The sequence below is a fragment of the Podarcis liolepis genome, assembly GCF_965112155.1.
Source record: "Podarcis liolepis genome assembly, chromosome: 11".
Lineage (NCBI taxonomy): Eukaryota > Metazoa > Chordata > Lepidosauria > Squamata > Lacertidae > Podarcis > Podarcis liolepis.
The window spans coordinates 1,064,378-1,088,367 of NC_139565.1; the positions used below are offsets into that span (position 1 = coordinate 1,064,378).

The window sequence follows — 23,990 nt, forward strand, 5'->3', positions numbered from 1 at the left end:
CTTCATTTATATGCAAAATGAGATTGTGAAAATGCAGATTTTCAGAGTTTATTTTGTTACCAAAATCAAATCTTAAATTAAATGGGGCTATGTATGGTATGTCAGTGTGTGAAATCATGAGCAATTATTTCTCCCTTTCATATACATGTAATCTCTGAACAGATATTCAGGGACTGTACTAGCTGAAGGTGTTAGGCATTGCCCTTTGTTAATAATAATTAATAATAATTTTATTATTTATACTCCGCCCATCTGGTTGGGTTTCCCCAGCCACTCTAGACTGTTCTTCAATAGAGTCTTGCAAGGAAAAGAGTCATTGTAGAGTCTTAATTCCAAAACTGAGATCTCTGCTGCTTCCTTAATTTTAATAAATGTTATGAAAAATATTAGCACTAAATTCCTGTTTTTGTCTTATTTTGTAGATTGTTCTAGAAGGCATCTTGGGAAGAGATATTTTTGCCAGCATAGCAATTTTTGAAATTAAGATAACTACTGGCTACTGTATAGGTAGGTGACTCTTGTAATAATCGACTCTAGTTAAAATGAAAATTTGGTGTTTAACTGTGAAACTGGGAACATTAACTCACATTGGTATAACATTAACATATTCCTTCAGATTGTTTTAGTAGCAATTTATTATTTTTTTAAAAATCCAGAACAAAGTCAAAGTATTGTAACTAACATTTTATTTATCTTAAACTGAAGAACAGCCTAATTACTCTCACCTGTCTAGGGAATGTTGCACCAGTGCAAAGTTGCTACAGCAAAATATCTGGGATGTAACAATAGCTGCAGAGCAACTTCACGGTGTTGTCATGCAACAAATGAGGATGCAAAATATTTATGGCAGTGGCAAAAAACTTAATAGAGAGAGACGAAATGATTCACACGTGTCTGTAGTTGCTTGTGAGGTCTGGTGATGTTTTTGTGGGGGTATCGAACTGCAACAGAACAGAGTGGGGCTCCTTCTCAGTGGTCACTTTTATCACATATTTATCAATTGAGATAAGCCGTCAAGTTTGGAGGCACTGATCTAATTTACTAGAATAGCAGGTTTGGAGATGAGTTTTACTTTTGCCATTCTGTCTTGCTGAGAATCTTGAGCCATGGGCAGAGCTTCTCTGAGGCCCTTGATGGGACTCTTGGTAGAATAAAGTTATAAACTCCAACTGAAAAGCAGCTGGTCCCTGGTGGGGCCCCTGGCCAGCTCAGCCCCCTGAGGCCTGGAGCAAGGGCACCCGGCTGCCTTTCCGTCCCCTGCTGACATGGGCCTGCATGTGGGATTGGGGAAACTTGGTTTGATATCCCAAATCTGCCTCTGATTCCCTGTGTGGTTTGAACCTCAGGTAGCCCTTTGTAACAGTGAGTATAATAATGAGGCATTGTACAAAACTGTTAAAAACTTTGTTTTGAAAGCAAAATAATAAACATTTTATGGAAATGTGAATGTATAGATTTGCTTCCAGCCATTGCTGCTATTAAGTGAAAATTGGCTATCAATGGTGCATTTGAATTTTTCAGACAACTTCTCCTGTAGCACTGGAAAGAAAGAAACCAGCCACATACTGACAGTTTGGTTGAAAGTTTAATGAGTGGGTGATGGTGGTAACAGGTGGGAGGAGAGTATGGCTCAACATTTGTATATCTTTGTGAATAAAATAAGGAACATACTTTTAAAAAAATTATTAAAGGACTGTGCTGGTTATCGCTAATGCACCAGATGTTTAGGGATATTGTGCAATGAACGGTTGTGCGCCATGCTCTCAGAGTTTCATTGTATGCTTTGCAACTGCAGAATGTAATTTTGAAGAAAACCATCTGTGTGGTTTTATGAATCGCTGGAACCCCAATGTAAACTGGTTTGTTGGTGGAGGAAATGTTGGAAATTCACAATCCATCCTTCCAAGAGATCACACTCTTGATGATGAGTTTGGTAAGCAAGAAAGATCATTTGCTTGTTCACTGGAAAAGTGTTTTCATTTCTTGTTTCATCTATATGAGGGTCCTTGTTCTCATGGGAATATAAGAGCACAATTGATTTTTTAAAAATAGCATACAGCTTTAGAAAGTACACTGGAAGAAAGAGGGAAGGGAGGGGAATATGCAGACTAAATAAGTTAATGGCATTTCTTATATAAAGGGGGCATTCCTCTGGGGGAAAAAATCTGTTAACACTTTTTCTGGGGAAAACATCTGTTAACAGTTTTTCATGAAAGTCTGCTCCCTAAAATACTTACATATATGACATACATTAGTGCAACTCTGCTCTTGACTATTTTCCAAGTAAATTGTGACCTACGTCTTCACTAAATGTTTTCAGGCTTGTTTTTTTTCAAGGGTTGATAGGTTTTTAATTATATTCCCATTGAATAAATTCAGGTACTGTGACTTATCTAGGCATTTTTCCAAAAACAATTTCTCTGGAATGTTGTCAACTGTGCATATAGTCCAGACTAATTATTAATTAGCACTGCTAATTAATTAGAACTTTGCTAATTCTAGATTCTCCTGTTTTTTAAGGAAGCTGAGGCTTTGTAGTAGAGCACAGGAAGCCAGTGTGTTACCCTTCAGATTTTGTTGGACCACAGTCCCCAGCAGGCCCACTCAACATGGCCAGTGGTCAGGGATGATGGGAGTCATAGTCCAACAACACCTGGAGATGTTGGCAGAAACTCTATTCCATGAACCACACCATTGAGAAAGTGTTAACTGTAACATACTGTGTAAAGAAACATGAATAGAAAGAATATGTAAACCTGTTCTTCATTTCTGTGGAGACTTCGGCTTTTCTGGGCCCTAGTATTGAATGACCACGTAAACTCTCTGGGGCAGGTTGGATCTTCTGATTTTAGGCACCACAGACACAACTAAGAGATGCCTCAGGATGTCCTCTTGGTTTTAATGTAACATGTGGGATTTACTGTCGTTAGATGTAAGTTGCTTTGAGTTGCCCTGAGCATATTTAATAAACAATAATTCAATAAATAAAAAAAAATCCAAAAGCAGATGTTGCCCTTTACTTTCAGTGAGATGTAGATACAGATTTTTATTGGGATGCTTATTCCCATTCTGAAAGGCAAATTAGACATAATGTTAAATGCATTTGCATTTAATGTACACCAGCTGCGCTGTGTGATAATTATTGTTATGATACCTGGTAGGGACAGGAAATTTAACCCCTTTCCTGCTGAAGTCCTGACCATCATTGTTCCCAGAAACTGCTATTTGCATTGGGATTAAATGGGTCTGAGAGAATTTGTCCACACAAACAGAACCACAATACAATGGTACCTCTGGTTGCGCACGCTGTGGGTTACGAGCGCCGGTAACCCAGAGGTAGCCGCTCCAGGTTGCAAACTTTGCCCTGGGATGCGAGCAGAAATCGCACGCCAGAGGCGCACACGCAGCAGGAGGCGCACTTTCACTAATGGCGCCTCAGGTTAAGAGTGGTTTTCGGTTATGAATGGACCTCTGGAATGGATTCCGTTTGTAACCAGAGGTACAACTGTATTCACTTGGAATTTTAATCTGTTGGATTACTGGCCATCCTTAATATATTAAATGTACAGCAATTTATATCTAGGCATTGGCTTTGAAAACACATTGAAATAATTCTGTTGATTTCAGCAGAAGTTATTTAGATATAAAAGATTGGATCCAGCCTTGAATTTGTGTCCCTTGAAAACATTTGGGCAAGTTAGTCACCTCTTACACTTTAAACTGGATTTTAAAATCATGTTTCATGCTACAGAAAGAAAAAATATGAGGTGAATATAGACTAATAGCACAATCCTAACCTTGTCTACTCACACATAGGGCCTACTGAACTCAATTAGGACTTTGTTATTAAGCCCATAACCTTGTTGAACGAAGTTCCCTAAGAACTAACTTCCCAACTAAATCCAACTCATAGTGTTGTGTGTACGTACTGGATGGCTCCACTTAATGGATCCAAATGGTTTCCAGAGAGTGGTAGGGGATGTTTAATCCCACCTTGATAGCCTTTCTTTTTTTTAAAATATAATTTTTATTAACAGGCCAATCAAATCACATTAATTCCAAATCACATTAATTCCAAATTATACAGCCAGATTTTTAAATTTTTGTTGGGGGTACCCATACATCAAGCTCCGAAAGGGGAACAAACATCACTCATGTTGCTGCTTTAATTAAACAGTTCTATCCAGTTCTGTCCAGATAGTCTCTTTGTTACTTTCCTCATCTTCTTGTTGTTATCAAATATTCCTTTCTTAGAATCATAGAATAGAATCATAGAATCATAGAGTTGGAATAGACCACAAGGGCCATCGAGTCCAACCCCCTGCCAAGCAGGAAACACCATCAGAGCACTCCTGACATATGGTTGTCAAGCCTCTGCTTAAGACCTCCAAAGAAGGAGACTCCACCACACTCCTTGGCAGCAAATTCCACTGTCGAACAGCTCTTACTGTCAGGAAGTTCTTCCGAATGTTTAGGTGGAATCTTCTTTCTTTGCGATCTCTGATAGTCTTCACAAGCGGGTTGAAAACAAACATCCTCTGTGTGGGTTTTAACCTCTCCAAAAATCATATCAGATAAAGAACAGACGCCATTTCCACACCTCCGAACATTCCCTCCGTCTGTCCGTTAATTTCCCCAGGCTTGCCAAACATATCTCCGGGGGCTCTGCCAGTTCAAGATCACATACCGATAACTATACATTCACATTCCGATGACCCTGGTCCTCCTCCCCCTCGTCTTTCTGTAGGCAAGCCTGTCTTAGCGAAACACCATTTGTAACTGTGTCATAAAACTTTCCATTCCCCCGTGTTTCTACCAATCCTCTCTTTGATAATTTCCACACAGTTCTTGATCTCCTGCTTATTAATCACATTTGCAACGATTCTTCTTTCTGGAGGGGAGGGTTATTGATACTCACATAAGATAAAAAAAGAAAAGTTTTTTTCCTCCCCCCCTTTCCGTTTCATTCCAACGTACCAGTCTTTTAATGATGGTTCATCACTTGATTTATTGTTCAGCCCGTCACTCCGCTCACAGACATCCATTAATCAGCAGCCTTTACTCCCGATCTTCACTCGATGTACATGCATTAGCTTCTTTCCAATTATATATTCCGAGCTAATGCGAACCAGTGCGCGAATTAGAGACAGCATCTGGGAGAGCCGGCTCATTTGAGGGCTTCGTGCCAAGTGCCCACACCCCCTTCTTTCGAATCCTGGGGTGAATTATGGACACCGCTGGCAAGGCAGTCCCCCCCATTCCCTTGGGGGGGCAAGGAGGCTGCATACTCCCATCACAGCCTCTTAATTACCTCGTGTGGGTCGGAGAGATCTTATTGTCAGCCATCTTCCAATGCGCCCCCTGGTGCCCCCCCCCTTGATAGCCTTTCAGCTGATTCCCTGGTGGCCCGCTGGAATGTGGAGTTAACTAGGTCTATTGACTGTTTCGCTCCGGTGGTGGCGCCTGCCCTGTGGAACGCCCTCCCATCAAATGTCAAGGAAATAAACAACTACCTGACTTTTAGAAGACATCTGTTTAGGGATGTTTTTAATGTTTGATGTTTTATTGTATTTTTTAATATTTTGTTGGACGCCGCCCAGAGTGGCTGGGGAACCCAACCAGATGGGCAGAGTATAAATAAATTATTATTACAGTGGTGCCTCGCAAGACGAAAAGAATCCATTCTGTGATTCTCTTCATCTAGCGGTTTTTTCATCTTGCGAAGCAAGCCCATTGACGGATTAGCGCTATTAGCGGCTTTTAGCGGCTTTTAGCGGCTTATCGGCTTATCGGATCAGCTGATAAGCGGCTTAGCGGCTTAGAAAAAGGGGTGGAAAAGGAAATAAAACCCGCAGGAACTCGGAAGACATTGTCGTCTTGCGAAGCAAGCCCATAGGAGATTCGTTTTGCGAAGCACCTCCAAAACTGAAAACTCTTTCGTCTAGCGAGTTTTCCGTCTTGCGAGGCATTCGTCTTGCAGGGCACCACTGTATTATTATTATTATTATTATTATTACATGTACATACACATTTGCTATCTAGGAAAGCAGTCTAAATGTCTGCGAGATGAAACGCCTTCAAATCTAGGCTTACTCATGAAGCTCCCTTCATGTGCCCTAAGGGTAAAATAAAACAAATTGCCACCACTGAGTCTTTGCAATAAAGCCTGAAACACATCAAAATAAATAGTGAAAGAAGAATATTCTTACTTTTCTTTTACTAAAAGATAAACATTTTAAATTGAAGCAACTTGACCAGAAGTAGAATTTCTGGCCTCTTTAAACATTCAGAGAATTGTATTTATTGATTTGCCTTTTTAAGAAGAATTTGCCACCTTCTGCCATGCTGAGAAGAAAATAGAATATGTTTTTGGTTACAAATAATGCATCCACTAAATAAGCAGAGCAGTGTTGAGATGCCTGCCTTGCAGGGAGCTGGACTAGATGACCCTCGGGATCCCTCCGTCCTCTGTTCTGCTGGCATGTTGTAGCCCTAATAAGAAATACATTCACACACACAAACGTGAGGGCCATGTCATCTTTTCTCCTACAAAAGTTTATATTGCCTGTGAAGTTTGTTTCCTGTGAGACGGTGGAAGAAGACTGGAGAAAATTTAAAAGTTATCTGAAGGACTATTATAAACTTAATGAATGTTAAAAATGTCGTGGTTTTCAGAAACAAGGGGGTACAGGGATATATGGTTAGAAGATAGAAAAGGACTAAGTTGACAGAGATTTGAAAGCAATAATTGGGAGTTGCTAGTTGAAGTATGGATATTGGGATGCAGAGAGGGGGGGTATGGGGAAGTCCAAGAAAAGAGGTTTATAAGAAAATATGTACGAAACTATGCGTGTTTGTTTGTCATTTTCATTGTTTGTTTGTCTTTTTAAAACGTTGTAAAACCAATAAAAATTTTATAAAAAAAAAAAAAATGAAGTTTGTTTCCTGTTTCACGATCTAGGGATGAGACGGCAAATTAGAGGCTTGTCAGAGATGTTAAACCACAAAGTATTATATTTGTTCAGTGGAAAGACTGAGTGCAGCAGATGCATTTTGCTCTAAAACTAGAGCCGATGTCAACTCCAGAGGCTACTTTTGCTCATTCAGCAAATTCTCCTTTTTTCATGTGATCTTTTGATGACAAAAGGGAGTTCCACAGCTACGTTTGCAGAACTTTATTTGACAGAGGCAAATAATATATGCAACCTTAAGTTAGGATGATTCTTTCTGCATTTTTCTTTTCCTGCATAGTTGAGATATACCGTATTTTTCACCCTATAGGATGCACCGGCCATTAGGACGCACCTAGTTTTTTGGGGGGGAAATCAAGGGAAAATTTTTTATTTCCCCCCCAGATTTGCGCAGCCACCCCCAAGCTAGAAGAGGGAGACGGAGCGCTCCGTCTCCCTCTTCTGCCTTCAGGGACTGCTTGCCCCGCTATCCCCCGAGCTTGTGGGGCTGGCAGAGGGGGAGAAGCAAGCTTGCTTCTCCCCCCCGCCAGCCTCCAGATCAGGTTGGGGAATAGCGGGGTGGCGGCGCTCCGCCATCCCCCTATCCCCCGAGCTTGTGGGGCTGGCGGGGGGGGGGGAGAAGCAGGCTTGCTTCTCCCCCCCCCGCCAGCCTCCAGATCAGGTCGGGGAATAACGGGGTGGCGGCGCTCCGCCACCCCGCTGTCCCCAGCTTTTGGGTGCAGGCTGCTGCCCGCAAGCCTTGCGAGCCAGCGGGACATCCCGCCGGGCTTGCAAGACTTGCGGATAGCTTCCTGAAGCCTGGAGAGCGAGAGGGGTCGGTGCGCACCGACCCCTCTCGCTCTCTAGGCTTCAGCGAAAGCCTGCATTCATAAGACCACTGCCATCCATGACTTGATCATGGATGGAGGACTTGACCTGGCATGTGTGACAGAGACTTGGTTGGATGAAGCAGATGGGCCTGTCCTTGCCTCTGCTTGTCAACCAGTTTTCTCTTACGCACAGCAACCCAGGCCTTGTGGGCGGGGAGGGGGGTTGCAGTGATTTTTAGGAAGTCATTAGTTTGCACCAGGCATCCTATTGGGAAGACCCAGTTCTCTGAGTGCATGTTCTGGAAGTTGGGCTATAGGGGCAGTACAGGATTCCTTCTGGTGTACTGACCTCCCCGCTGCACCAAGGATTCCCTGCCCGAGCTGCTTCAGGTCGTGGCGGATGTTCTCCTGGAGACACCTAGTTTGGTTGTCCTAGGGAATTTTAACATCCATGCCGACATGACCTTACAAGGGGCTGCTCGGGACTTCGTGGAAAGCATGGCCTCCATGGGGCTGTCCCTGAATAAGTTTGGCCCAACCCCATAGCCGCGGACATGCCTTGGACCTGGTGTTTACCTCTATGGGTGTTGGTGATCTGACATTAAGTAAAAGTGAAATGAAAGAAGTGCCATGGTCAGATCACTTCCTGGTGCAACTGGACTTCTCTGTGACCCTTCCCCTCTGCAGGGAGGAGGGACCGATTCGGATGGTCCGTCCCTGCCACTTAATGGATCCAAATGATTTCAAGAGAGTGGTAGGGGATGCTTTATCCCATGTTGATGGCCATCAGCTGATTCCCTGGTGGCCCGCTGGAATGTGGAGTTAACCAGGGCTATTGACTGTCTGACTTCAAAGCACCCTCTCTGATTGCATGGAACCCGGATAGCTCTGTGGTTTTCCACAGATCTGAGGGCAATGAAATAATCGCTGAGATGGCTAGAGTGCCTGTGGTGGATAACTCATTCTGAAGCTGACTGGACACGGGTTAGAACTCAATGTCGAGCCTACCAAGTGGCAATGGTGACGGCGAAGAAGACTTTCTTCGCCGCCTCTATTGCATCTGCAGAAAACAGAAGCAGGAGACTTTTTCAGGTGGTTCGCAATTTAGTGGAACCACCTGCTACATCGGGGCCCAGTACGGGCCACATGATCTCCTGCAATGATTTTGCGAAGTTTTTTGCAGATAAAGTCGCTCAGATTCGGAAAGAGGTAGACTCCACAGTGGGAGCAGGGCTGGGGCAGGAGAGTACTAGAGTCCTGTCTAGTCAAGTTGCGTGGGATCAATTCCAATCTGTTACCTCCAAGGATGTGGACAGGCTGCTTGGACGAGTGAAACCAACCACCTGTCTCCTTGATCCTTGCCCATCCTGGCTTATAAAAGCTAGCCGGGAAGGGCTGGGAGATGGGCTTCGTGGGGTGGTGAATGCTTCTCTCTGTAAGGGAGCCTTCCCAGACCCGCTGAAAGAGGCGGTTATTAAACTGCTTCTTAAAAAAATATCTTTAGACCCAGCCAATATGGCCAACTATTGCCCAGTCTCAAATCTTCCATTCTTGGGCAAGGTGATTGAGCGAGTGGTTGCTGAACAACTCCAGGCACGCCTGGAGGATGCGGACCATTTGGATCCCTTCCAGTCAGGATTTAGGCCTCATCATGGGACTGAAACTGCTTTGGTTGCACTGGTCGATGATCTCTGGTGGGCAAGGGACAAAGGTGAAAGTTGTTTCCTAGTTCTGCTGGATCTCTCTGTGGCCTTTGATACCATTGACCACAACATCCATCTGGAGCAGGGGTAGGCAACCTAAGGCCTGGGGGCCAGATGTGCCCCAATTGCCTTCTCAATCCAGCCTGTGGACGGTCCAGGAATCAGCGTGTTTTTACATGAGTAGAATGTGTTCTTTTATTTAAAATGCATCTCTGGGTTATTTGTGGGGCATAGGAATTCGTTCTTTTTTCTTCTTTTTTTTCAAAATATAGTCCAGCCCACCACATGGTCTGAGGGACGGTGGACTGGCCCATGGCTGAAAAAGGTTGCTGACCCCTGGTCTAGAGGGGCTGGGAGCTGGGGCACTGTTATAAAGTGGTTCTGCTCCTTCATTCCGGGCCATGTCCAGAAAGTGGTGTTCAGACCCCTGGGCTCTCACTTGTGGGGATGCCTCAGGGTTCTGTCCTTTCCCCCATGCTTTTTAACATCTATATGAAGCCTCTGGGAGAGATCATCAGGGGGTTTGGGCTGGGTATTCATCAGTATGTGGATGATACCCAGCTCTACATCTCTTTTACATCAGAACCAGTGAAGTCGGTGAAGGTCCTGTGTGAGTGTCTGGAGGCAGTTGGAAGATGGATAGCAGCAAACAGATTGAGGTTGAATCCTGACAAGACAGATGTACTGTTTTGGGGGGACGGGGCAGGCAGGTGTGAAGGACTCCCTGGTTCTGAATGGCATAATCATGCCCCTGAAGGACCAGGTGCGCAGCCTGGGAGTCATTTTGGGCTCCCAGCTGTCCATGGAGGTGCAGGTCAATTCTGTGTCCAGGGCAGCTGTCTACCAGATCCATCTGGTACGCAGGATGAGACCCTATCTGCCCGCAGGCAGTCTCGCCAGAGTGGTGCATGCTCTAGTTATCTCTCACTTGGACTACTGCAATGCGCTCTATGTGGGACTACCTTTAAAGGTGACCCAGAAACTACAAGTAATCTAGAATGCGGCAGCTAGACTGGTGACTGGGAGTGGCTGCCGAGACCACATAAAGATTAAAGAAAGAACTTATATGGGGGAAATAGTGCAATGTAATGATAATCTCTTGTAGAAAGAGAACCATTGTTTTACCTCAAGCAAAGAAATAATGCATTTTCCAGGGATTTTTGACATTTATTTCAGCACTGATTATAGAATTGATGAAGCGCCACAGGCTAGGAGGAGGTGTTTTATTATCATAAACTTCTTCCAGACTCCAAGCCAGCACTCAAGGGTACGCAGTCCTCGCACCTTTTTGTTGTTGCTGTTGTTAAAATGTGTGGCCCTTACTTAGGGTTGCTATATCTTAAAGAGCAAAAAAGAGGACAGCCCAGCTGGGAAGGAGGGGCCCAGCGCCACCAGACCTGCAGCCGCTTTCTTTGGCTGGGGCTGGCAGTGGCTGCAGTGTGCAGAGCAGCCGGAGCCCAAACTGCTCAAGCCAAAGAAATCCAGAAATAAACAACAAATTTAATCTCCCCCAGCACCCAGGCATTTCCTTTAAAATTAAAAAATCCCCCGGATGAGCATGTTGGCCCCACAACAGAGGACATGTCCGGGATTTCCCAGACATATGGCAACTCTAACACTGCTCCAAGGCAGTGCTAGAGTTGAAGAGTGCTTGAAGTGCTGCTTGAAGAGCAGGAAACATTAAATGCTCGATGATGATGAAAGATGAAAGGAATAATTTACAGAGCTGGCTCATAAGTAACAGTAGCCTAACTACTGTTGTCTATGTTCTGGTAACCTCAAGGTTAGATTACTGCAATGTGTTATACGTAGGGCTGCCTCTGAAGACAGTTCGGAAACTTCAGCTGGTGCAGAATTCAGTGGCCAGGTTGCTGACGGTTTGAGCATATTACACAGATCCTGGTCCAACTGCACTGGCTGTTGATTAGTTTCTGGGCCCAATTCAAAGTGCTGGTTTTGACCTATAAAGCCTTAAATGGCTCAGGACCACAATACAGTGGTACCCCGCAAGACGAACGCCTCGCAAGACGGAAAACCCGCTAGACGAAAGGGTTTTCCGTTTTGGAGGCGCTTCGCAAAACGAATTTCCCTATAGGCTTGCTTCGCAAGACGACAGCCCATAGGGAAATCTCCGGGACAGCGGGGAAGCGCAGCGCGTCTTCCCCACTGTCCTCGGACCTCCTCCCGCCGCCGGACATCGGAACGAAGTTCCGATGTCTGGCGGGGGGGGAGAACGTCTCCTCCCGCCGCCGGACATCGGAACGAAGCTCCGATGTCCGGCGGGGGGGGGGGAAACGTCTCCTCCCGCCGCCGGACATCGGAAGGAAGCTCCGATGTCCGGCGGGGGGGGAAACGTCTCCTCCCGCCGCCGGACATCGGAAGGAAGCTCCGATGTCCGGCGGGGGGGGGGAACGTCTCCTCCCGCCGCCGGACATCGGAAGGAAGCTCCGATGTCCGGCGGGGGGGGGAACGTCTCCTCCCGCCGCCGGACATCGGAAGGAAGCTCCGATGTCCGGCGGGGGGGGGGAACGTCTCCTCCCGCCGCCGGACATCGGAAGGAAGCTCCGATGTCCGGCGGGGGGGAGTCTCCTCCCGCCGCCGGACATCGGAAGGAAGCTCCGATGTCCGGCGGGGGGGGAACGTCTCCTCCCGCCGCCGGACATCGGAAGGAAGCTCCGATGTCCGGCGGGGGGGGGGAACGTCTCCTCCCGCCGCCGGACATCGGAAGGAAGCTCCGATGTCCGGCGGGGGGGGAACGTCTCCTCCCGCCGCCGGACATCGGAACGAAGCTCCGATGTCCGGCGGGGGGGGAGTCTCCTCCCTCCAACGGACATCGGAACGAAGCTCCGATGTCCGGCGGGGGGGGACGTCTCCTCCCGCCGCCGGACATCGGAAGGAAGCTCCGATGTCCGGCGGGGGGGGACGTCTCCTCCCGCCGCCGGACATCGGAAGGAAGCTCCGATGTCCGGCGGGGGGGGGGAACGTCTCCTCCCGCCGCCGGACATCGGAAGGAAGCTCCGATGTCCGGCGGGGGGGGAACGTCTCCTCCCTCCAACGGACATCGGAACGAAGCTCCGATGTCCGGTGGGGGGGGAACGTCTCCTCCCGCCGCCGGACATCGGAATGAAGCTCCGATGTCCGGCGGGGGGGGAACGTCTCCTCCCGCCGCCGGACATCGGAACGAAGCTCCGATGTCCGGCGGGGGGGGGAACGTCTCCTCCCTCCAACGGACATCGGAACGAAGCTCCGATGTCCGACGGGGGGGGAACGTCTCCTCCCGCCGCCGGACATCGGAACGAAGCTCCAATGCCGGGCGGGGGGGGACGCCTCCTCCCGCAGCCCGGCATCGGATGGCTGTCCTGAAGACTTGGGGTGGGAGGAGGGTTTTCCTTCCCACCGCCAACATTCAGAATGCTGTTCTGAATGTTGGCGGTGGGGAGGAAAAACCCTCCTCCCACGCAAGCCCCGAGAACAGAGGAGAAGCGCTGCGCGCCTTCCCCTCTGTTCCCGTACCTGTCCTGAAGGCTTGCGGTGCGGAGAAAAGCCCTTCTCCGCACCGCCAGCCTGGCAAGCGGTTTCCCTAGGAACGCATTAATTGATTTTCAATGCATTCCTATGGGAAACCGTGCTTCGCAAGACGAAAAACTCGCAAGAAGAAAGAACTTGCGGAACGAATTAATTTCGTCTTGCGAGGCACCACTGTACTTCAAGGACCGCCTGACTGCAAGGAATCATAAAACCCACTGACAAATACCCCTTCCTCTTGGTTCATGTGGGAACCAATGACACTGCAAGCAATAGCCTCCAGAAGATAAAAAGAGACTACGAGGCTCTCGGCAGGAAATTGAAGCAACTAAATGCACAAATTGTCATCTCATCTGTCCTCCCAGTTGAACGACGTGGCCCAGGGAGAGAGGGAAAAATAGTGGAAGTGAACAGCTGGCTTCGCAAATGGTGTAAACAGGAACAGTTTGGATTCTTAGATCACGGACTGCAGTTTCTTGAAGATGGAGTTCTGGCAAGCGATGGGCTGCACCTCACAACGGTTGGGAGAAATGTTTTTGCCAAAAATCTCAGAAACCTCATCAGGAGGGCTTTAAACTGACTAATGTGGGGGAGGGAGACAGTGCTCCTGAAGGTAGGAGTCTATCAATTGATGAAGATGATCATCCAAATGTCATAGACCAAATGGAGCAAACAGCACACAGACCTAGTGGTGGGAGGAAAAAATCCTTAAATAAGAGACACGGGGGAATGATTAATGGACTTCAATGTCTGTACACTAATGCGCAAAGCATGGGAAATAAACAAGATGAGCTTGAGCTCTTGGTACAGCAAACTAAATATGACATAATAGGCATCACTGAAACCTGGTGGGATAAGTCCCATGATTGGAATGTAATAATGGAGGGATACAATCTATTTAAGAGAAACAGACCAGACAAGAAAGGGGGAGGAGTGGCGTTATATGTCAGGGATGTGTATACCTGTGAAGAGGTCCAAGATTTAGAACCTCAAAGCCAAAGTGAGAGCATTTTGGTCAAAATTAAGGGAGAGAAGAATAACAGAGACCTCATTGTGGGAGTTTACTATAGATCCCCAAGCCAAACGGAGGACATAGATGATGCCTTCCTGGAACAGATGGCCAAGCATGCAAAAGGAAGGGAGATAGTAGTAATGGGGGACTTCAATTACCCGGATATTTGTTGGACGTCAAACTCAGCCAAGAGCATAAGGTCAAACAGATTCCTCACTGGCCTTGCAGACAACTTCATTGTCCAGAAAGTGGGAGAAGCAACAAGAGGAACAGCCATTTTAGATCTGGTCCTAACCAATGTTGATGACCTGGTTAGTGGGGTAGATGTGGATGGATCATTAGGCGCGAGTGATCATGCTCTTCTGAAGTTTACTATACAGCGGAAAGGAGCAGCCAAGCATACTAGCACTCAATTTCTTGACTTTAAGAAAGCCGACTTCATAAAACTTAGGGAAGTGCTGGGTGAGATCCCATGGACAGCAATACTAAAAGGAAAAGGAGTTCATGATGGCTGGGAGTTTGTTAAGAGGGAGATAGTAAAAGCACAACGTCAGGCAATACCAATGAGACGGAAACATGGAAGGTGCCTAAAGAAGCCAGGGTGGCTATCTAAAGAACTTTTAACTGAATTAAGATTAAAAAAGGATGTGTACAAAAAATGGAAAAGGGGGGAAACCACCAAAGAGGAATTCAAACAAATAGCCAGCACGTGTAGACACAAAGTCAGAAAAGCTAAAGCACAGAATGAACTCAGGCTTGCTAGAGAGGTTAAAAGCAACAAAAAAGGCTTTTATGGGTATGTTCGTAGCAAAAGGAAGAACAAAGAAACAGTGGGGTCACTCAGAGGAGAAGATGGTGAAATGCAAACAGGGGACACAGAAAGGGCTGAACTCCTCAATGCCTTCTTTGCCTCAGTCTTCTCCGATAAAGAAAACAATGCCCGACCTGAAGAATTTGGAGCAAATGATTCAGCAGAGGAAACACAGCCCAGAATAAGTAAGGAGATAGTACAAGAATACTTGGCTAGTTTAGATGTATTCAAGTCTCCAGGGCCAGATGGACTGCATCCAATTGTATTAAAAGAACTGGCAGATGTGATCTCAGAACCACTGGCATTCATCTTTGAGAATTCCTGGAGAACAGGCGAAGTCCCGGCAGACTGGAGGAGGGCAAATGTTGTCCCTATTTTCAAAAAGGGGAAAAGAGAGGACCCAAATAATTACCGCCCAGTCAGTCTGACATCAATACCAGGGAAGATTCTGGAGCAGATCATTAAGCAAACAGTCTGTGAGCACCTAGAAAGGAATGCTGTGATCACCAATAGTCAGCATGGATTTCTCAAAAATAAGTCATGTCAGACTAACCTGATCTCGTTTTTTGACAGAATTACAAGCCTGGTAGATGAAGGGAACGCAGTGGATGTAGCCTACCTTGATTTCAGCAAGGCATTTGACAAGGTGCCCCATGATATTCTTGTAAAGAAGCTGGTAAAATGCGGTCTTGACTATGCTACCACTCAGTGGATTTGTAACTGGCTGACTGACCGAACCCAAAGGGTGCTCATCAATGGTTCCTCTTCATCCTGGAGAAGAGTGACTAGTGGGGTGCCACAGGGTTCTGTCTTGGGCCCGGTCTTATTCAACATCTTTATCAACGACTTGGATGATGGACTCAAGGGCATCCTGATCAAATTTGCAGATGACACCAAACTGGGAGGGGTGGCTAACACCCCAGAGGACAGGATCACACTTCAAAACGACCTTGACAGATTAGAGAACTGGGCAAAAACAAACAAGATGAATTTTAACAGGGAGAAATGTAAAGTATTGCACTTGGGCAAAAAAAATGAGAGGCACAAATACAAAATGGGGGACACCTGGCTTGAGAGCAGTACATGTGAAAATGATCTAGGAGTCTTGGTTGACCACAAACTTGACATGAGCCAACAGTGTGATGCGGCAGCTAAAAAAGCCAATGCAATTCTGGGCTGCATCAATAGGAGTATAGCATCTAGATCAAGGGAAGTAATAGTGCCACTGTATTCTGCTCTGGTCAGACCTCACCTGGAGTACTGTGTCCAGTTCTGGGCACCACAGTTCAAGAAGGACACTGACAAACTGGAACGTGTCCAGAGGGGGGCAACCAAAATGGTCAAAGGCCTGGAAACGATGCCTTATGAGGAACGGCTAAGGGAGCTGGGCATGTTTAGCCTGGAGAAGAGGAGGTTAAGGGGTGATATGATAGCCATGTTCAAATATATAAAAGGATGTCATATAGAGGAGGGAGAAAGGTTGTTTTCTGCTGCTCCAGAGAAGCGGACACGGAGCAATGGATCCAAACTACAAGAAAGAAGATTCCACCTAAACATTAGGAAGAACTTCCTGACAGTAAGAGCTGTTCGACAGTGGAATTTGCAGCCAAGGAGTGTGGTGGAGTCTCCTCCTTTGGAGGTCTTTAAGCAGAGGCTTGACAACCATATGTCAGGAGTGCTCTGATGGTGTTTCCTGCTTGGCAGGGGGTTGGACTCGATGGCCCTTGTGGTCTCTTCCAACTCTATGATTCTATGATTCATATGAACCTACCTGGACCCTGAGATCATCTTCCAAGGCCGCCCTTTGTGTGCCTCCCCCTTGAGAGGTGCAGAGGGTGGCAACTCGAGAATGAGCCTTCTCTGCAGTGGCTCCCCGTCTGGGGAATGCTCTCCCCCGGGAAGTTCACCTGGCGCCTTCACTATACACCTTTAGGCGCTGGGCAGAAATGTTCCTTTTTAACCAGGCCTTGGGTTGACCTGATCAACATCCCATACCCTTTTAAAATGTGGTTCTTTTGGAGGAGGGTGGTATTATTGGGTAATTGCTTTTATTTTTATTTTATATACTGTGATCCTTTTATGTGAACTGCCCTGAAACCTTCAAGTATAGGGCAGTATATAAATTCAATAAATAATAATAGTAACAACTGCATTTTAAAGACACGTGGAATTATTTGATGTTCTATCAACACAGGGTTATATAGCATAGTTCTTTGTCACCTTTTTGCGCTAAAAACACATTTTAACAATGAAAAATACTAGAAGTGGGATGTCTCAGGGCTAGTTTTAAAGACATATTGTACTCTGGTTCAGATACTTGATTATAACCTATCAATGCAGTAAATTAGTTATAAAGATCTGTTTATTTACTTTGGGTAAATACTAACGAGTTGAGCTCCTGTCTTTGTATTCTGTATGGTTACAGAATACAACTTTCTGTGTATAGAATTAGAAATGGATATTGCAACAAACTCCCACGAGAATGGTTACCATAGAGGGAAAAAGAATAAATAGGTGGTGAGTGAGTTCTTAGAATTCCAGAGAGGTAGAAAGTGGCCCCAGCACCTTGCCTGGGCAGTGGTCACTGGTCACACTTTTTGGTGCTGAGTACACATAGCCCAGACATTTCTAAATCTTTTTCGATCCAGCATTATGCTTTGGTTTTGGACAAAATTGTTCCATATAATTTGGCTTAGGTTTTACTAATTGGTTGCACCTTTAAAGAAGGGAAAAAAGATGTCCTGATCGAATTATGGTCAACATAAAATCTGTGTTGGAAATGTATCGGGAAGCAGGAGTTTGCCAGCACCATAAAAAGAGGCACCCACTGTAAAGCCAAGTCTTTTCATAATCCAGAAGAGAAGTGGCCAGGAACTAAAAGTTAACAGTTTGAAAAAATGAGCCAGTTACTTCTGCTACTGTTGTATAATTCCTCCCTAGCAACAAGTATACACAATACAACACAAAAACTTTTCATGATGAAACTTGTTGTTGTTTTAGTATATAGCCCCACAGTTTTTATGCACGTTAGCTTGACTAATGTCTGATATTTTCCTCTCTCCCTCTTTACCCCATCTCCTCAATGAAATAGTTTTTAAACTTTGAGACTACAAGCAGCCGTGGTACTTAACTAGGTCAGTCCGGCCCAGTATTTTTATATGTGTGCCTGAGGTGGAAAATCTAAATGGATCGCCTTTCTGCATATGTTTTAGTCCATCGTGGTCTCATTGTCATGTCACTCTAAGCCAAACGATGGTTCATTGCAAATGTGCTGGCTCTTGAGGAGATGGTAGCTGCTTTGGTCTTCCTTGGTCCTTTCAGGTCAGCATGGTGGGGCAGCTGAACCAGAGTTGGGCTTGGCCATTCACACCATACCTTTCATGCACTCTGATACCACTGTCAACAGTCATTGCTGCCCCCAGGGAGTTCTGGGAGCTGTAGTTTGTTATAGAGAGAGGTTAGGACAGCCCTGTTACCCTCCCTGAACTACAATTTCTCAGAATGATTTAACAATCAATTCCTCTTCATAGGGAACTCTGAGAACTGTAGTACTGCGAGGGGAACCAGGGTCTCTTAACAACTGTCGGCACTTATAACAGCCAACTGTTCCCAGGAAGCTTTGGGGGAACCTTAGTTTGTTGTTTGAACCAGGGATCCTGGTTAAGCTCTCTCCTCATTACCTGTGACCTGTAGCCAAGGTTTGTTTGGATGATATGCTGTATGACACAGAACTAAAAGGATTCCAGGGAGTTCCAGGGTTGTGTTTTGGCTGGAAAATCAGGACACAATGGAGGCTACAGTGTCTTTATGAACTAAGGTTTATTTACATTGGCTCCCAGTACGTTTCTGAGCACAATTCAAAGTATTTGGTGTTGACCTTTAAAGCCATAAACAGCCTCGGTCCAGTATATCTGAAGAAGCATCTCCACCCCCATCATTCTGCCCAGACACAGGTCCAGCTCCGAGGGCCTTCTGGCGGTTCCCTCACTGCGAGGAGCCAAGTTACAGGGAACCAGGCAGAGGGCCTTCTCAGTAGCGGCACCCGCCCTGTGGAACGCCCTCCCACCAGATGTCAAAGAGATAAACAACTACCAGACTTTTAGAAGACATCTGAAGGCAGCTCTGTTTAGGGAAGCTTTTACAGTGGTGCCCCGCAAGACGAATGCCTCGCAAGATGGAAATCTCGCTAGACGAAAGAGTTTTCTGTTTTGGAGGTGCTTCGCAAAACAAATCTCCTATGGGCTTGCTTTGCAAGACGAAAATGTCTTGCGAGTACCTGCGGGGTTTTTTTCCTCCCCCCCCCTTTTTCTAAGCCGCTAAGCCGCTTATCAGCTGATCCGATAAGCCGCTAAAAGCCGCTAATAGCTGTTCTACACTACATAACAATAGCGCTAATCCGCTAATCCGTCAATGGGCTTGCTTCACAAGACGAAAAAACCGCTAGACGAAGAGAATCACAGAACGGATTCTTTTCGTCTTGCGAGGCACCACTGTAATGTTTAATAGACTATTGTATTTTAATATTCTGTTGGAAGCTACCCAGAGTGGCTGGGGAAACCCAGCCAGATGGGTGGGGTACAAATAAATTATTATTATTATTATTATTATTATTATTATTATTATTATTACACATATTTATACCTGAGCCTTGATGGAAGGAGTGCAGAACATTGCACCTCAAGGTGCCTGTTGTTGCGTCTCCCATGGCTTCAGCAAGCTTGGGTCCAGAGCAGAGGCCAGCTATGCACCCAGGTTTCTCCATGAAGCCTCTCCCAGCATCCCACATGGAGTTCTGTCCCTCCTTCCTTCTTGCTCTTTTACTAAAACTCCTGCAAAGGCCACTGTTCTCTCCTGTGGTTACATCATGTCAACCTCCCACTCCCAGTTCTCCTGTCTCTGTCCACGCATGGGGGTGGGGACAGTATTTGCATTGTCAATTAATCTTAATGGCCTGTTACTCTTGCTATCTCTTTGTTTCTTGATGGCACCTCTGTCAGCCAACCTGAACAGGAAAACTGGTATAGCTTGCATTTTTACACTGTGTCTGGCATCTTCCCATAATGCTCCAAATATTTGCACTGGCATTCCTGAAAAACTTGAAGTAGAATGCTCAGTATTTGTTGTTTATGAAAAGTAACACATCCAATTTACTTCCCACTGTTTATATGTTGCAGAAGCCATTTCATTAAGCATTAAAATAAGCTTCTCTGATTTTTAGGTCATTACATGTATGTGGACTCTCTCTATGTCAAACATTTCCAGGAAGTGGCTCAGCTGGTCTCACCTAGGACAACAACTCCTATGTCAGGCTGCTTGTCCTTTTATTACCAAGTGCAGCAGGAAAGTGGAATTGTATTCACTGTCTACATGAGAGACATAAATGGCTTTTATGAAGAACTTTGGAAAGCAGATGGTTCTGTGAGTAAGGATTGGGTCTTAGGAGAAGTTGACTTCAGTGCACCATATCCAATGGAGGTAAGGCTCCAAATACTGAACTAAACACTTGCATATTCTACAGTTTGAAAAGTACTATCACATGAAAGTGACTTTTTATGCCATTCTCTTTTCTTCAATATGAATAGTTAAAACTCATACAACTTGAATGTTCCACCTGAAAGTAGATGTCTTCTGACAAATTGCGCTCTCTCCAATATTGCTGTGAAAACTATGTTTAACATGCAGCCATGGAGTGTCTGTACAGACTTGATGCATTAAGCAGTGTATTAAAATACTAAATAGAATAAATTGCTTTTTCTAGAAGATATGATCAATTTCTAGGATGAACCCTAGAAAAATTATGGGTGATCAGTGCAGTTCAGACAGCTTTGTGGAAAGTCCTTCTTCACAATGTTCTGCATGGAATGACCATATGGCTTGTGACGGCTCAGGGTGGGGAGGGGTCTTCCCATGCTGATGGACTCACATGTTGTTTAAGGGTCCGTCCCAAAATAATTACTATATATTTTAATAATTATTTTTATATTTATAGCCTAACTTTTCTCTAAAGAGCTCCCTCCCTATTTTATTTTCATAACAGCCCTGTGAAGTTGGTTAGGCTGAGAGACTGTAACTGACCCAATATAGTGACACATTGTGGTGACAGTGAGCCTCATGGCAGATTTGAACAATGGTTTCCCAGGTTTTAGAACAACACTCTAACCCTTCTATCAAACTTCCCCCAAAAGAATATTCATATTGGATTTCTTCTATAAGAAAAACACCTTGAACTTTGATAGATACACATATTTCTATTTATGAGCACAATCAGGTTTAGTTTCGCTACCAACAGTTACCGTATTTTTCGCTCTATAACACGCACCCGACCATAACACGCACGTAGTTTTTAGAGGAGGAAAACAAGAAAAAAATATTCTAAATGAAACAGTGGATGTATGATTTTTGCGGTTCATGCTGTGGCCACAGACATGTGATCTGACAGTGAGTTTGGAGTAGCCCAATGCAAAAATCCTGAGGATTCATGTGAATCCATGCTTTGTAACCACGTTTTTGCACCACTGCGACCCTAGGCAACAGTGGGTGCGTGATTTTTTTGGTGCAGGCTGTAGCCATGGACATGCAATGTTATCTGATGGTGAATTTGGGGTGACCCAGTGCAAAGATCCTGTGGATCTATGCTTTGTAATCACGTTTTTGCACCATTGCAGCCCCAGGCAACAGTGGGTGCGTGGCTTTTTTGGTACAGACTGTAGCCATGGACATGTAATGTGATCTGATGGTGAATTTGGGGTGACCCAATGCAAAAATCCTGAGGATCCATGTGGATCCGTGCTTTGTCACCACGTTTTAAATGGGGAGGGAAGGAAAGCAAAAGTCCCCCCCCCAAGCCAGACAGGATATACGAAGTATGATTTCTTTTTTATTTACGGTAAATCAATTTTAATGTCCCTATATAAAATGCCTAGTGAAGCAGAAGTGAATCAGCCACTGTATTAAGGCTAAACGTTTGAAGAACAGCTCTCTATGGGGGGGGGAACACAATGAGGAAAAGAACTTTAAAAATATATATATAAAAAAAACATTCTCACGTTATACTTCTTCAAAGAAGAGTATTAGGCTTTTAATGAAGGGGAGAGGAGAGATGCTGTAATCCTCCTGGCTCAGGAGATTCTGATTTACCAGCCGCGTGTAGAAAGTATAGATTAAGATATTTGATATACAGCATATAAATCCAGAGATTTCCATGTCTCACTCTGCAATCCAGCCTGCTGTTACTTACGAGCAGGGAAGCAGGGTTTCTCTTCCAAACAAGCATACTGTCTCCCTCCAGCAGTACATTGCTTGGAGAAGCTGTAATTTGGAGGGGGCCTGGGGGCAGGGCTCTCTGCTTTTGGAAAAGAAATGAGAAACCTACCATTGTAAAGCAAAAGTCGTTCCCCCCACCACCACCCAAGCCAGCCCTCTCTCTCTCTCTCTCCCACCTGCATGCTTTTCGGCTGCCTGCGAGTCCCTAGAGCACGGAGAGGAGGAAGTGGTGGGCTGGAGCCTGCACGCAGTGTGTGTGACTAGGGAAGAATTAAAAGGAAGGACGCGATCATTTCCTTAACCCTCTGCTTGCCAGGAGGGCAGGGGATTCCCTGCTCTTTGTTGAGTTTGAGCAAACGCAGCAAGCTTCTGCCTTCCCTCTTCCCTCCGCCCGCCCGCCCGCTCCGGCGAGTCAGCTGCAGGGACCACACATTCGCTCCATAACACGCACAGACATTTCACCTTACTTTTTAGGACAAAAAATCTGCGTGTTATAGAGCGAAATTTACGGTAAATGCTGGCGAATAGACGCATGTGCAATTGTCACACATTATGCTGTACATATGGTGTGCACTTATGAAATCTTACACAAGCTGATGTATTCACAGAGCAATCTGTATACACTACTACTGTATATCAATCTGCCTGCCATTGTTGGTCATTAGTTGCCTTTTATTTGAGTTATATGAACATCTGCCCCTGAAACAGGCATGAAGAACCTTGGCCTGCAGACCAAATTAAGCCCGCCAAGGATCTAATTTGGCCCATGAGGCTTCTCCCCAAGCCACAGTCATCTTCTCCACATGTCCTGTCCTCCTGCCAGACACCTGGAGAGTGGAGTTTCAAGCATTCCCTCTCATGTGTGCTATTGGGAGTTACGTAGCTTTGTTGCAATGAAATAATAAAACTATCATTATTAAGCTATTAGTTAATGAATGATTGGTACAACAATGAAGTTTCTCTACTTGGGTTTTGTTTCCAGGTGATTTTTGAAGTTGCTTTCAGCAGTGCGAATGGAGGATATATTGCTCTTGATGACATTTCTTTCTCTCCCGTTTTCTGCAGCAATCGGACAGGTATGAATTTCCTCCCTGAGTTTTCTGATTTGCTGTTAGATTTCAAAATGTTACATGAATTTGCAAGTGCTGTACTTAGATGTATCTTATTTAGTGCAACTTTTTTATTTAATTAGTCGTGTAAATTGGGACCATCAGTAACTCAATAACACAACATTAATGGGGAATAATGGTAATATGTCACCTGTATCAAATGACCACTGAGTTAAAAGAACTCTCTCCATTTGTATTTCCATTGTACAGTGGTACCTCGGGTTAAGTACTTAACCTGAAACTGTTCTTAACCTGAAGCACCACTTAACTAATGGGGCCTCCCGCTGCTGCCGTGTGATTTCTGTTCTCATCCTGAAGCAAAATTCTTAACCTGAGGTACTATTTCTGGGTTAGTGGGGTCTGTAACCTGAAGCGTATGTAACCCGAGGTATCACTGTATTTCTGTTATGTGTAATCCCAAACGTAGCAAACGTAGCAAACGTTGGTGAATTGGTGTCAAAATTGCATATAGATAATCTTTTTAAATTGAATGATATATAAGTATTTCAACAGTTTCAAATTTTGCCAAGTTTTGTTAATACTTTGTGCCACCTTTTCTATTTTAGTGCTAACATGATCCAGGTGCCATTTATCACAGAAAAATATGATGCAGGCCAAACTGTGCTCTTGGTATTCTCCATATATGTGGATGTATAACAATTCATCTTTATTGATTTTTTACAACAGAAATGCTTTCTTAACATAAGATCACAATATAAAGTTTAAATTCCTTGTTGATGTACAGTGGTGCCTCAGATTACATATGCTTCAGGTTACAGGTTACAGA

General features: G+C 45.2%; 1 protein-coding gene across 6 annotated transcripts in view; it reads left to right on the forward strand.

The window, feature by feature from the left end:
• Positions 1-23,990, forward strand: part of MAMDC2 (MAM domain containing 2) — an 84,461-nt gene that overhangs the window by 25,100 nt on the left and 35,371 nt on the right. For 5 of the 6 annotated variants that reach the window (XR_014516931.1, XM_083464894.1, XM_083464898.1 and 2 more), the window contains 4 exons: positions 423-507; positions 1,796-1,933; positions 20,050-20,306; positions 23,077-23,170. Coding sequence is in view for 5 of the 6 variants with exons in the window: in XM_083464894.1 (XP_083321020.1) it covers positions 423-507; positions 1,796-1,933; positions 20,050-20,306; positions 23,077-23,170 (574 nt within the window). In the remaining variant the exon portion in view is untranslated. The remainder of the gene's footprint in view (positions 1-422; positions 508-1,795; positions 1,934-20,049; positions 20,307-23,076; positions 23,171-23,990) is intronic. The other variant, XM_083464897.1, reaches the window with a different exon arrangement.